At 42.2% G+C, this 14,830-nt stretch overlaps 1 protein-coding gene across 2 annotated transcripts in view; it reads left to right on the top strand.

Annotated features, from left to right (window-relative positions):
• The window catches only part of NOTCH2 (notch receptor 2), a 156,146-nt gene that overhangs the window by 69,015 nt on the left and 72,301 nt on the right, over positions 1-14,830 (top strand). For both annotated transcript variants that reach the window (XM_074319094.1, XM_074319093.1), the window contains 2 exons: positions 3,272-3,607; positions 14,133-14,255. In XM_074319094.1, coding sequence (XP_074175195.1) covers positions 3,272-3,607; positions 14,133-14,255 — 459 coding nt within the window. The remainder of the gene's footprint in view (positions 1-3,271; positions 3,608-14,132; positions 14,256-14,830) is intronic.

The following is a 14,830-nucleotide window of genomic DNA, read 5'->3' as shown; positions in this document are numbered from 1 at the left end:
CACTTGCTTCTTGAAATCCCCGCTCTCTAGACACGCAGGTCATTGGCTTTTCTGGCTTCCGGAACTCTGATGGTTCCTTTTGCTTCTGCCATTGCGTTTCTGTGTCCCTGGAACTCGGTGTTGAGACCCCGTTGGGCCGTATCACAGCTCTCCACGGGGAATCTCGCTGTCTCCAGTTGCACAGCTGTCCTCACCTTCACCAGTTGCTGATAACTCTCCTAGTCATTCTTTTCGCTCCACCCCACCCTGACATTCAGGCTCATATTTCTGACTATCTACTGTGTATTATCCTCGGAAATTCAACAGGTACCTCAAACTCAACCAGTGATGTATATCAGTTGCATCCTCTAAAGCCAGGGGTGCCCAAACTTTTTTCAATGTTTTTTACCAAGGGCCATATACGGTAAAATACACAAATAGCCGGGCCAGTCACTCAAGGTGAAGTACATATTGTCTCACCTGGTTTATTTAAGTAAACTAAATATATTTTTGGAATTTGCTGCGGGCCAATTAAAAATGGATTGCGGACCGCAGTTGGCCCGTGGGCCGCAGTTTGGACACCCCTGCTCTAAGGACTCCAAACTCCTGACCCTTCATCCTTAACCCCCTAGGACCCAGACACTCAACGCACCCTCTGAATTCCCTCTCACCTGTCTTCCTCGTCTGCATCTGCTCTCCTACCCTGCAGCTGAGGTCCCTGTCATCTCTCACCTGGACTCCTGCAGTCTTTTCCTAACTGGTTTCCTTGCCTTTATGATCTCCCCACGCTGTTCACCTGTCACATTGCCATATCTTCAATTAGAAATGCAAATCTTCTCACACACTCACTCGCTTGCAATGCCGAATGACTTTCCATCCTCCGCAAGGTAACTGCAAACTCTTCTACATGGCTTCTGTAGCCCCTCACAGGCTAGACCTGACGTCATTCTATAGCCTCACCTCCCCACAAGCATCTAGCTCTTGTCATGGCGTCATCCCCATCATTTCCTGAAAATGTCATACTTCCTATTGCCTCCATGCTATTATGCACCCTTTGCTGGGACTTTCCTTTTCTATAATTGGTGATCGCCCAATGTTATTTAAAGCTCTGTCTTAGGGATCCTTTCATAGTTCCTGTAGGCAGCCCATCCCTGTGAACCCTAAGTGTTTATGAAGTTACATGAGAAAAGGAGAACCAGTCACCATTTTCCCCCCCACCACACCAATAGTTCTGTGAATCGAATAGCAAAAAATGAACAATGTACTCCGAAAGCTAGACTGGATCAGTTCGTTTGGAATACTTGCTCTGTGGATTTTTTTAATTAAAAGGTGTGGGTAGGGGTCGAGGAGAGTGTGTGTGATCCATTATCTCCGTCATGACTGTGACAGCATTGGTGCTATGAGTCACTGAAGAGACTGGGTGGTTAAGAAAATCATTTTTTCCTGATGGTCGGTTTTGAGCTGTTTTGTTCCACAAAGCAAAGGGAGGACATGTCCATTTAAAACACTTTAATCCTAACCAGTGGAAATGACCCTCAGGCCTTCTTCACAATTAAAATGTTACTCTGAAAGGCTCCCCAAGTTAAAACTTCTTCCTTTGCCATTCAAAGGATTTCTTCTTGGTGTTCTGTGGGCTTCTGATCACCTTGGCACATCTGCCACTTTCATCTGTCACCTCAGGAATCCCCACAGGTCAAGTTCACCCTTGGTTTTGTGACAGACCTTATTAGCTAATCTCCACTCTCAGATGAAGAAACAGTGGCAGGAAGTTAGTGCCTACATGACGTCACATTTATGGGAAGCCAAGTTCAAGGACCTTTCTGTTTCAGTTATAGGCGAACACGCTGATACACATGGTTGCCAGAAGTAACCATTTTAATCTCTTCTCCACTGTAGGTAACTACCTCTCAGTGGAATGAAGACAAAAAATAGCCATTTCTTAATCTTCCCTCTGCTTAGCACCCTGAGATATATGTGCTGTGCCCAGTTTTTGATTACACCTTTCCCCTTTGAGTTGACATTCCCTGATGGGCAGAGAGCACTTCTGTGTGTTCATGTCACCTCTTTTTCTCTTTTAGAAAAGCTGTCATGGCTCTCATTTGCTCCTCTATGGGGATCACAGATTTGTATGTTTACTTTGACAACCGATTAGAGTAATAACAAATTGGGGGTGGGGGCGGGTATCACACCTTTCGTTTAAAAAAAAAGCGTAAGCTAATGACAACAAGAAGTCACATGAATACCAAATTTATTAATAGTATGGGAGGTTTTTGGGTTTTTTTCCCCTCTCGTTCTACCTCAGAGAACCTGCTTTGCTGCCTTGGAGTTATGCCTTAGTATCAAGCATGTCAGAGTCTTCCTGCTTCTTCTGGTACTTTCCTACCTGAAAGAGTCTACTAGATTTACCTTTCTAGACCTTTACGCTCATGACAGCTTCCAGTTTTGTCCAGTTTTCACATACCAGGAGTCAGAGATTCTTCCAGTTCCTCAAACACATCCAACCATGTTTATAGCAAAAGCACAATTAATAAAATGTTTTCCAGAATATATATGCATGTGTATTGTATTTAAAGGAAAGAGAAGTAGTATTGACTTATTTCTATCTTCAAAGAGGTCTATTTAGTAACTATAGAGTGTGGAAGAAATATCAATACATTTTATTCATTCAAAAGACATGGTGTGAGAGCCTCCCACAGGGATATGGCCCCTGGCTTTGTGGCAGGTGATATAATAAAAGGAGACAGAAAACTTGGCATGTGTGTGTACACATGTGCAAGTGTGTGTGCGTATGTGTTTGTGAGAGAGAGAGATGATAGGTAGGTAGGTAGATAGATAGATAGATAGATAGATAGATAGATAGATAGATAGATAGATGGATAGATGTAACTTTTAGCTGTGCTGACTTATGAGTGCAGTTGTCTAGGTAAACAAAAAGGAAGCTGGCACCCAAACTGAGAAGCAGCTTATGCAAAGACAAGGAGGTGTGAAGCAGTAGATGGATCCAGACCCTTCTGTGCCACAGCGGCTGAGGGAATCCTGCAGAGCTGTGTTTCCTGTAACCAGCCCACGGTCCCCTCCATTGAGTCTTTGTATCTTTGCCAAGTGGCTGGGGTTCTGGAAGAGTGCCTGTCTCCCATGGTCTTGAGGGGGCTCTGATTGGGGCTCCCTGTAAAATTCAGAGAGCTCAGGGATTCTCCGTGCAAGAACGCCCTGGGTGGGAGATGTGGGATGCTGAGGACGGGCTGACTCCCATTTCCGAGGGCAATACTGAGGCCTGTCATCCTTCCTTCAGGTAAGCTGTGCCAGTGGACGGATGCCTGCCTGTCTCATCCCTGTGCAAACGGAAGTACCTGTACCACTGTGGCCAACCAGTTCTCCTGCAAATGCCTCGCAGGCTTCACCGGACAGAAGTGTGAGACCGATGTCAATGAGTGTGACATTCCAGGACAGTGCCAGCATGGTGGCACCTGCCTCAACCTACCGGGTTCCTACCAGTGCCAGTGCCCTCAAGGCTTTACAGGCCAGCACTGTGACAGACCCTATGTGCCCTGTGCACCCTCCCCCTGTGTCAATGGAGGCACCTGCCGGCAGACCAGTGACTTCACTTTTGAGTGCAACTGCCTTCCAGGTAAGGAGTCGCCCTAGTGTCCCGCGATGGGGAGACACAGGTCCTGCACAGAAGGAAGGTGGTGGGTGTGGCTCAGCGGCTCCTTTAGGAAGTATCGTTCCCGGCAGGGAAAAGGAGAAGTAAGAATTTGGGGTGAGGTGGTTGCTGGTGAGGGAGAGGTTTTATGGGCCCCACGTGGTACATAAACTGAGCAGAGGGTAACTGAACACGTCAGGGTTTATGATGACGTGTGGCGAGGAAATTATTTATTGTGCTTTCTGGAGAAACAGTAAGAAGTAAGAGAAACCGCTGTGGGAAACCGGTAGACAAGTCTATGGAATGGAAAGGAACACAGGGAGAATTAGACATTGGAAATCATGCATGTGTGATAAATAAAGTGCTTTAAACTGAATTAACAGTCATAGTTGGGGATCAGCTCTCCTCTATGCTTTCACCTCTGATGGAATAATACAGAGGGAGCCAAAACAAATGTATACACATTGTAAGAAAGGAAAACTGTATTAAAATTGTAATACTCAATATATACCGATAACAAAAGGGGAATGCAAGTCACGCTTGACTTCTGCAGTTACAAGAGGTGCTCAAAGCAGTTACCATCAGCATAATTTTAGTACAGTTTTTTCCATTCTTAAAATGTGTATACATTTTTTGGACACCCTCTGTATTTTCCTATCTACCTAAATGGACCCACCTACCCTTTTGTGGTTTTCCCCTGGACTTCTGGCCCTCCAAACCCTCTCTAAGCACCCTCTCTGACTTTGGGGTAACCCTGCCCTGACGTGAAGCTAGAAAATTCTGGAACGGGGGTGAGGGTGGCCCTCGGTTACTCAGTGAGTACTTTTGGATGAGCGTTGACAGGTTACATATGGCACCATCATACATAACCCCAAGATAGAAGCAAAAAGAGGAGCATCGTAGGGGAGCTTGGGGCCCAGCCTGCCGTAGAGATGGGGAAAGAAGTGGGCCCGGCCAATTCACTCAACTCCTTTTAAAAATGACGAGGCGGCCGAAGACCCAGAATTTTGATTGGGAACAAAACACAAGCAGCTGGAGCCGATGAATTACTAAGCAACAAAGATTCTGTTTTTATACAAATACCCTTAGTACAAAAACAAAAGAAGGAAAACTGTAGGGGGGAGTAATGTGCTAAGTAAGCAGAATCGCCTCAGAAAGCAGTTGTAGCTGCTCTTTCGGAATGAGAATCTGAGATTCTGGTGGTGTGTATATGGTTCACATATAACGGGGATGGTGTGTTTTATCTTTGGGGATTAAAGGTCATATGCTGGTCCTGGGTGTCAAACCAAATAGTAATTTATTCATTTCATTCAGTAAAAATGTATTGACTGCCAGCTACATCCTAAGCATGGTGCTTGGGACTTGGGATACAGCATACAAGTCACTGCCACATAATAGCAAACTTAGACTATTTAACTGTGAGCCACAAGAAGAACCTATTATTATATTGCTTTCAGTTTCTCTTTCAATGAACAGATAATGCTATCATTCTAGACACTAACTAAAATTTTACTGACATACTATTGCTATCCTCCACATTATCTTGCAGAAAGAATAACTGAAAGGCATCTTTCTTCACTCCTGTTTTCCTTTTAAGGGTTAAGGAAGGAAATAGAAATGTACGCAATGTAATTTTACAAATATTCTAACGGTCTAATATTCTAATAGTCTACTAGTCTAATGGCTAGGAATTGAAGTCAGGGTGATTTACTGGTGAGGGCTAAATGTGTTTTTCAGTTTCAAGAGAGTTACTTTTAGTAGTTGCGTAGACCAAGGGGTTGATTTGGCAGCAAAATATGTACGGGAAGTTCGAGAAGTCAATAAAGGAAGTTTTTAGCTAGGGGAGAGTGATTATTCACTCCCATAGTCTCTGCATTGTTATCCATCAGCCACGATAAGAACCTTAGGGAATTCTGAGAGTGTGTCCAGGAAAGGATCTGTCAAACCAGAATAGCGTCTCCTCCTTGAGAAAGGAAATAACCAGGGATTCCACAGCTGAGAGGCTGCCAGGGCGAGTGGGACGGACTAAGGAGACCATGGCTCTCTCCTACCCTCTGCTTGTAGTTTAAAGCAAGCCCTTTATTTACTCACTGATGATGTGTGTGTGTGTGTGTGTGTGTGTGTGTGTGTGTGTGTGTGTGTTTTGGGGATTGGGATGAAGGGGGTAGGGAGGAGATTTGGCGAAGAGAAAACTAACATTTATTTAATTCCTTTTATGAGTCAGGCACGATGCCAGGTACTTCTGCGTCCATTAGCTCATTTACACAAAACCTTGGGGATAAGTATTATTTTTCCAGTTTTCCCAGGTGAAGTAACTCAAGTTGGGAGATGTTAAGTGATTTAGCCAGAGTTGCACAGCTGACATGTGATCAGGCTGAGTCCTGAAACCCAGGCTGGTTATTTCCAAGGCCTCTGCTTTTACATCGCCCTGCATTGCCTGTCTACCCCTGAAGGTGCTTTGAAAATGTGTGCAACTTTTTGTTAAATGCTTTGAGATGTTTGGGTTAAAACTAATAGGTTCGTGTTGTAAAAAAAAAAAAAGATACTTCTAATTATGACTGAATAGTATTTGTTATATATCAGCCTCTGTATGACATCGTGCAAACATTTAAAAATAGTGAAGTAGTCTAGTCCTTTCCTTTTGGGATCCCACGATCTATAAAACAGATGACACCAGCTTGGACGATGTATAGGAAAAAATTAAAAAATAATTTGAAACAATAGATGATGTGGTAACACTGTGAATAAATACGCATTTACCCAGTTTGTAAGATTTTGTGCTCATTGTTTTTATGTCCTGGGTAGAGTTTGGAAAATATTAACTTTATGTCCACATAGGAAAATAGGGCCTGGATATGATTTTCTTTTAGAAAGTCCTCTTCATAATGCAACCCCATTCTCCTTGCCCCCCGTCCCCTCCATCGCCTTTGCACTATTCTACGCGATTAAATGACTAAGATGTTATTTAAAATAATAATCACAACACGCAATGTGATTCATAGATGATATAATACAGAATTGTACACCTGAAATCTATGTAACTTTACTAACAATTGTCACCCCAATAAACTTTAGTTAAAAAATAATAATAATAATCACCATCGCAGTGTCCATAACACCTTTATTTGAAGAGAATCATTATTCTTTAGTTCTAAAAATGTAATCAATAATGTTGTAAAGATTTTGTAGGGTATCCGATGGACACTTGTCCCATTAGGGAGACCACCTCAGGGATGATGTAGATGCCTGATCACTGCACTGTACACCTGAAGCTGAAGCTGAATAATAATGAATGTCAACGACAAGTTTTTATATATATATGTATATGTATATACTTACGAGAAGTGGAGAACAGCATTAGGAATAGAGACAGTGGAAATGTAATGGCCGTGTGCGATGTCAGAGGGATAGTGGATGGGGGAGGGGGGTTCACACAGTGTGAGGGATATAAAAGATAAACGTCTAAGTATTACTTTGCTTTGTGCACCTGAAACTAATAAAAAAAAAAGAAAAAAAGAAAAAAAATGGGGAAACCAAGTCAGCAGGAGGCCAAGTAGCTTGTTAAGTATTCTGCAACTCCTAAATGGCTGCTTCCCTCCACATTTCAAGTCTCTGCATTTTGAATTGAGGCGTACTCTGATTACCCATTTCAAATTGTAATGGTCCCCTAAACCCCCTTAATTACTTGCCCTTGTCTACTGTTTCCTCCCTTTTTCTATAACATTTATCTTCTTACTATATAATTTGCACTGTATAATTTACTCCACATGTTTAATGTTTATTGTCTATCTTTTGCAAATTCTGCCCCCTCTTCCCCTCTCCACAGTGAAAGCTGGAACCTTTGTTTTTGTTTAGTAATATGTCACAAACACTTAAAAACAGTGCCAGGTACATAATAGGAGCACAAATATTGACTGACTGACCGAGTTTAGTATGTTGTCACATTATCGAGGCTGTCACTTGGGTCTTCTCGTTTTCTTTCTGGCATCATGCATCCTACACTTCGTTTCGCTTCTCCTGTTGTTTTTACATTCTCTTTAACACTGGAGGAAGCATTTCAGCGTCCTTTTCCACTCTGAATGTCAGTGAGCCCCACAAAAGTTAGTGATTATATTTGAATCGTTAAGTTAGTTCTTTTCCTGCAAAGGGCACTAAAGTTACTGATAGTTGATTTTAGTATTATTGTAAGACTCACAGGGAGGGAATCAAAAGTGCCCAAATGACTCATCTTGGGTGACAAAAAAAGAAGTATCTCTCCATAGAGGGAAGGAAGAAAAAGAATCCATTCAAGAGGGAACTAATAGAATTAAACCAAGGAACCATATTTCATCTTCTCCTTAGGTCAGCAATAATCCAGACCTTCATGAGGAGCCATTAAGGAAAGTCTTTAGCAGAAGCCCTGAAGGGGGGCACGCAACCAGAATACTTTTCATATGAGAGTAACATAGAAAATAAATTATTGAATCATTGACTCCCAGTATTTGGGGGTTAGGGCCAACTAGTAGGCAGAGAATGAGTTCGGCTGGTTTTATGTTTGTGGCCATTTTGAAAAGTGGAACAGGTACTCAGGAAGCAGTGGGATGTTTGAACCTCCTGGCTCGTGCCTTGGGAATTCACAGTTGGACTGGACAGTCCTCAGTGTACTTTCACTTCTTCTTTCTCTCCCACAGCTTTGTATTCCTCTGTGATTTTTTTTTTTAAAAACTTCATAAAAATCTGTCTGATCTGTCTTCTCCAAACAACGAAGGTTTATCCTTTGTAACCCGCCCCTCTCCTTCACAAGCTGATTATGTGTAATATCTCCATGTCATTGAAATAAAGCTTAAGCACATTTTGTGGCTTTTGTGTCTGCTCTGTTGTTGCTGAGCTTAAAAGCTGGTAGAAATAATTCCTTCTTGCATTCTTACACACAGGGGCATGTGATGTGCTCTTGGATATTATACTAATCATATCTTGGCAGGTTTTTCTGGAACAGATGCAGAAACGATCGTACCACTTTCCAGGGTGCATTACTTCAGCTCCTTTGACTTGGGCCCCAAGTCCAGTTTTCCTCAGTATTCCTGGAAGTGTTTCCTGTTCTCCCACGCTCGGTAGTTTGGCCCACGCGCAAAGGCACGTTTTTCACCAAAATGCCTTCTCTGGTCCATACCCCCTATGGGGATGACAGACCCTTTAAGGTCTTTTAGCAATCTGCACTCCTCTAGCCGAACACTTATCAAACTGATTGTTTATTTGTTCGTCTTTCTCAGTAGTGAAACTCTTGTTTTCACTTTCACCCCTAGCACCCAACTTCATGCCTGGCACAAATCTGAGAGTGCATGAATGTTTGATGAATGAATTGAATGTGATAAAGAATTCCTATGTTATATAATTTTTTTTTTTAAATGTACTGAATTTATTTCTTTTGAATCCCCGTATTCATTTCTGTGACTTCTTTGGTGATAAAGTTAGAAAGGAAAGTAGAGAGCATTAGGGAGATATTAAGGGAAGCAGTGGGAGCAGCAGCCTGGGTGGGGCTGAAGGGGGGCGGCGGGTACATGGGTCCGTCAGGGGGTCAGTGAGCTCATCTGGGCTGATTCAGAGGATGTGTGGCCAAGAAAGTCAGTTGGACAGAGATGGGACCAGTTTGCGTTTGTGATAGGCTTCTCGCAGGAGGTGGGGGGAGAAAGTAGCCTTGGAGCATCTACTTTTACCTTTGTCCCATTCCAGGTATCCTTGGTTCTTTCCTCACTCTTTCATCCGGGTGCACGGAAGATTTTCCTAAGGACTTGCAGCCTGGCCTGAGAGAATCCTGTTCTGTCAGCTCATCTTCCCCTTTCTGCTCTCTTTTTTGTGCCTCCCCACCAAGCCTTTCCACTCTCGCACCTCCCAGGGTCTGAAAATGGAAAGATATGGATGCTCTCTTGAGAGATGCTCTTCTGTGTGTGGTATGGCACGCTCAAGACGCTTCTGCCCCCCACCTTCACTGTCATCGTTTATCAGTTACGTGGCCCACAGTTTTATAACAGCCCTGTCTTAAAATGTTCCTTTGAAGTTTAATTTCTCTCCTTTTGGCCTTTTAAGGCCGTGAATTGGCTCAAAGCAGTGGATTCCTTTTAGTATGGTCACGTGAGCCTTTCTGTAAGTCGGCTACACACGTCCCACCCACAGGTCTGGAGACTTGTCTGTTTCCCTTTTCCCTAAAACCTTTAAATATATTTTTAAGAAGTGGTTGCTCTGTAACCTATTCATATAAGCCTTGCCCCTCCCCCCTCGGATAGACTTTCTCGCAACAATTTATTTACCAGCCATTTCCAAAACGAGTTCTGTATCTCTATTTTTAAAGCATAAATCCTGTCTTAACTTTGGAGGAGAACTGATTTGGCCTGAGTTTTTCTCAGACATGGGAACTTTTGACCTAAGGTCAGTCTTTCAGATGATTGAAAGAGAACTCGGAGGTCCCAGAGCACATACTGAATGAAACTGGGTAATGTTTCTAGTTCAGTACTGACTCCTACCTACTAGCTGTGTAAACTTGGATGAGTCAGCCATGTGGCCCTCTGCTTCTTCACCTGTAACTTACGACGGTTAGATCATCTCTAAAGAAGGCTTTGGTCCCGTTGATATGTAATAGTATTAGCTAATATGTGTAGACGACTTACTGTGCATCAGGTACTGTTCCATGCTTCTCCTCCTGATGTAAGAGCTTTCTTGAGATAATTTGCATACCGTATAATTTGTTCTTTTTAAAGTGTAGAATTCATTGGTATTTAGTATATTCGCAGATATGTGTAACCATCACCACGATCAATTTTAGAACATTTAGTCACTACAAAAGAAACCCTGCACCCCATAGCATTCACTCCCCATCCTTCCTGAATCCCTCCGAGTACTAGGCACCGACCAATCTAAGTTCCGTTATAGATTTGCCTATTCTGGACAATTCATATCAGTGGGAACACATAATATGTGGTCATTTGTGATTTGCTTCGTTCACTTAATGTTTTCGAAGTTCATCCGTGTTGTTGTATCAATACTTCATTCCTTTTCATGGCTGAATGATCTTCCATTGTCTGGATTTACCACATTTTATTTATTCAGTCATCCATTAATTGATACGTGGGTTGCTTCTACTTTCTTGGCTATTATGAATAATACTGCTATAAACATTCTTGTACAAGTTCTTCTGTGGACATATGTTTTCATTTCTTTTGATTATATACTGTGTTTCCCCCAAAATAAGACCTAGCCAGACCATCAGCTCAATGTGTCTTTTGAAGCAAAAATTGACGTAAGACCCGGTCTTATTTTACTATAATTTAAGACCAGGTCTTATATAATATAACATAATATAAGACCAGGCCTTATTTTACTATGATATGAGACCTGGTCTTATATAATGCAATATAAGACCTGGTCTTATAGTAAAATAAGCAAAAATATTAATTATATTATAGTAAAATAAGCAAAAATATTAATTTTTGCTCCAAAAGATGCATTAGAGCTGATGGTCCAGCTAGGTCTTATTTTTGGGGAAACAGGGTGCTTAAGAGAGGAATTACTGTGATATGGCAACTCTGTTTAACCTCAGGAACTGCCAGATGGTGCTCCAAAGAGGCTACACTATTTTCCATTCCAACCTGAAGTCTGTGAGGGTTCCCAATTTCTCCACATCCTCACCAACACTTGCTATTAAAAGTCTTTTTTATTATAGTCATCCTCGTGGGTGCAAAGTAATATCTCACTGTGCTTTTGATTTGCATTTCCCTGAGGACTAATGATGTTGAGCATCTTTTCATGGGCTTATTGGCCATTTGTGTGTCTTTTTTGGAGAAATGTCTATTCAGATCCTTTACCCATTTTGTAAAATTGGGTTATTTGCCTTTTTATTATTATGTATATTGTATTTTTATTGCTGTTGTAAGAGTTCTTTATATATCCTAGATACAAGTCTCTTATCAGGTATATGATTTGCAAATATTTTCTCCCATTCTGTGGACTGTCTTTACATTCTTGATGGTGTCCTGTGGCACCCAAATGTTTTTAATTTTGATGAAGTCCACCGATTTTATTTTTTCTTTTGTTGCTTGTGCTTTTGGTCATATTTAAGAAAGCTTTGTCTAGCCCAAGTCACAGAGATTAACTCCTGTGTTTTCTTCTAAGAGTTTTTAAATTTTAACTGTTACATTTTGAGTTAATTTTTGTGTACGGTGTGAGGAAGGGGGTCCAGCTTTATTCTTTTACATGTCGATATTCAGTTGTCCCAATGCCATGTATTGAATGAAGTGCTTTTTATATCTAAATCATTTCATCTTTACAATAGTCCTTTGAGCTAGGTCTCCTTAATTCCCCCAGAGAGGAAAGGTATAAGTCTGTTGCCCGTATTCACTCAGGTATTGTCTGGCAAGGCCAAGAGCTGAACCTAAGCAGTTTGGCCTCAGAGGCCATGCTTTCACCATGAATTAATCTTTCACCTACCCGCCTTCTTACCTCTCTCCCTACTGTCAGAGAAGAACTACCTCAGAAATAGTCAGTCAGTCCTAAAAAGAAGACATTTTATTTCTTATAGTTTGTGACTATGCTATAATGCTTCTGTTGTCTGCATTTGCCTGTGGTTGGTGAATTCAATTAGTTGTAGCATTGGCTAATAGAAATTCAGGGTCACAGTTTCAAATCCTCATAGTTTGGCTACAGGGGCTTCCTCACTTCCCTGCCACCCTAGTGAATAATGTTTAGTCTTAACCACCAGAGAGATCAAGTGAGGGGGGGAGGACCATTACCAGTTCTAGATCATCACTAGACCACACAGCTTCTACAGTGGGGGGGCAGGAGCCCCATTTCCCTCCCACACTCTAAAACTCTACCTTTAACTTTTCTAAAGAATGTTTCTGCTAAGAGCACTAGACTAGGAATGCAGACCTCAGTTCTTGTTCACCCCTACTTGGTGATTCTGGGTAGTTTTGCCCTCACTTTATCAGAGTTTGTGGTGGGCTTAACCAATTCACCAGTCTCTGACTCATTAGTCCGTCTGTGAGAGGTTCATAGGATTACACAGATGTGTGAGTAATATGATCATTTTTTTAAAATCTGAGTCTGTAAAAATTTTTCATACTTTCTCAAGTTTACTTAGTGATTCATCTGCTTGAATGGACTAAGTACCAAATACCAGGAGAAACAGAATTCTCTTCAGTCAAGCTTTCAACTACCACCCCACCCCACCCCCTCCTATGAAGTGATTTTCTTTGGTCTCTGGGTAATTTTTTTGACCACTTGGTTTGTGCTTATTTACATGACTGCCACTATATTAAAAGAAACCTGCCATGTTTAGTGTAACAGAGCAGATGTAGAATGCCACAGTAGCTTGTGGGCAGGAAGGAACAAAGGAAGGTGGATGGATTTCTTTCCCAACCACCAGGCTGAAGATGCCTTGAAAGCAGGAACTCTGTGTCTCTTTTACTCACTGCTATAGCCCAGTGCCTCGTGTAAGACCCAGGAAGTGTTTTGAGTGTGAGAGAAGAGTCTTAAGGGACATTTTGAAGAGGCCAAATACTTAGTCATACTCTACTTCGCATAGGAGAATGTTCCGTGACATTCTCTTGTTTTAAAGCTAGTAGGCTTCTATTTTAATAGCTAAGACATTTGGTAGTGAGGACAGAGAAAGGAAAAAGCCCAGTATATAAATTACACAGGAACACATTGAGGGCAGTTGGGGTGAAGTCTGATGTGCTAGTTTCATTTTTCATAAAAGGGGAAAATCAAGAGGAAGGAAGCGATGCTCTAGAGAGAAGGATGAAGAAATGGAAGGGTTGGTAAGTTTAATTAGTAATAATGCCACCCTGTTTTCAGATAGCTTTTTAGATTTCTAGTACACTTTACTCATGGTGTAGCACTTACCACAGCCTAGAAAGGTGGGCTGGGCAGAGAGAATCAGCCTCATCTTACAGACGAGGAAGCTGATTCAGAGTCTGGAATTTACCATCTGTTAAATAGCTTACAGGTACTAGTGAGGTTGGAACTTGACTTATATCTTCAGACTTTAGTATTTTTCTTACGCCCTCTACCCCCACCTAGATTTCCCAAACAGTCATCCCAAGGGGGAAAAAAAGGAATGTAAACTTAATTAGACAATCTTTTATCTGTTCTTCTCATTAATTTAGCATGGAGCTGGGGTAAATCTAATACCCCTCACCCCCCTCCCATTTTTTTCTGGAACCAGGGACTTGGTGTCCCAAGTAGAGAAGCAGAGATTTATCTTCACTGGGATTTTATTCCATGAAACACTTTGAAATACTTGTGAGGTAACTGTGAAAGCATGCCATGGGCATAATGAGTTCCTTTAACTGTCTAGCTATGCTGGCAGCCAGAGAAGACAGAAGATGGGGGGATTTTTTTTCATTGGGGTGACCAGCTGCTGGCTATTGAACTGAAGTAATGAAGCAGGTCTGTTCTGAGGATCGTGCCCTGTGGGAGAAGAGCAGGTCATTGCATCTGTGTGAGAATTCACTGTTCCCTCTTGCTCTCCTCTTACCAGGTTTCGAAGGGAGCACCTGTGAGCGGAATATTGATGACTGTCCCAACCACAGGTGTCAGAATGGAGGCGTTTGTGTGGACGGAGTCAATACCTACAACTGCCGCTGCCCCCCTCAGTGGACAGGTAAGTACAGTGCGGGCAGCGACCAGAGCGGGGCATGGATTGGTCCCCAGAGGCAGGCTGTTCCTGAAGTGGGCACCTTCTGTGACGGTCTCTGTGCTATGTCACAGGGGGTCATGCTAACCCTGTATGTTCTCCTGTGTGCACTGGGGCAGCTGCTCTGAACTCGGCACCATATGGCAGATGTGAGAGACGAGAGTTATAGACAGACTGCAGTTACCTGGGCAAAGCAGCTAGAATATTCCCTGGACCGTGGTAGATGCTTAATAAATATTTGAGAGGAAAGGAGCATACTTAAATGTGAAAATACAAATGTTCTCACCACACACATACACATACACATACACATACACAACACACACACACACACACACACACACACACACACACACACACACACACAACTGGTAACTAGGTGAGGGAATGAATGTGTTACCTAAACTTATTGTGGTGATTATTTGGCAATATATACGTGTCTCCAATCACATTGTGTACCTTAAACCTACACAGTGTTGTATGTCAAATATATCTCAGTCAAGCTGGGGGAAAAGAAGCAGCAAGAACTTACCAAGTTTTGG

The sequence above is a fragment of the Rhinolophus sinicus genome, linkage group LG14, assembly GCF_036562045.2.
Source record: "Rhinolophus sinicus isolate RSC01 linkage group LG14, ASM3656204v1, whole genome shotgun sequence".
Classification (NCBI taxonomy): domain Eukaryota; kingdom Metazoa; phylum Chordata; class Mammalia; order Chiroptera; family Rhinolophidae; genus Rhinolophus; species Rhinolophus sinicus.
Note: the sequence above shows the minus strand (reverse complement) of the source record. Positions and strands in the feature narration are given on the sequence as shown.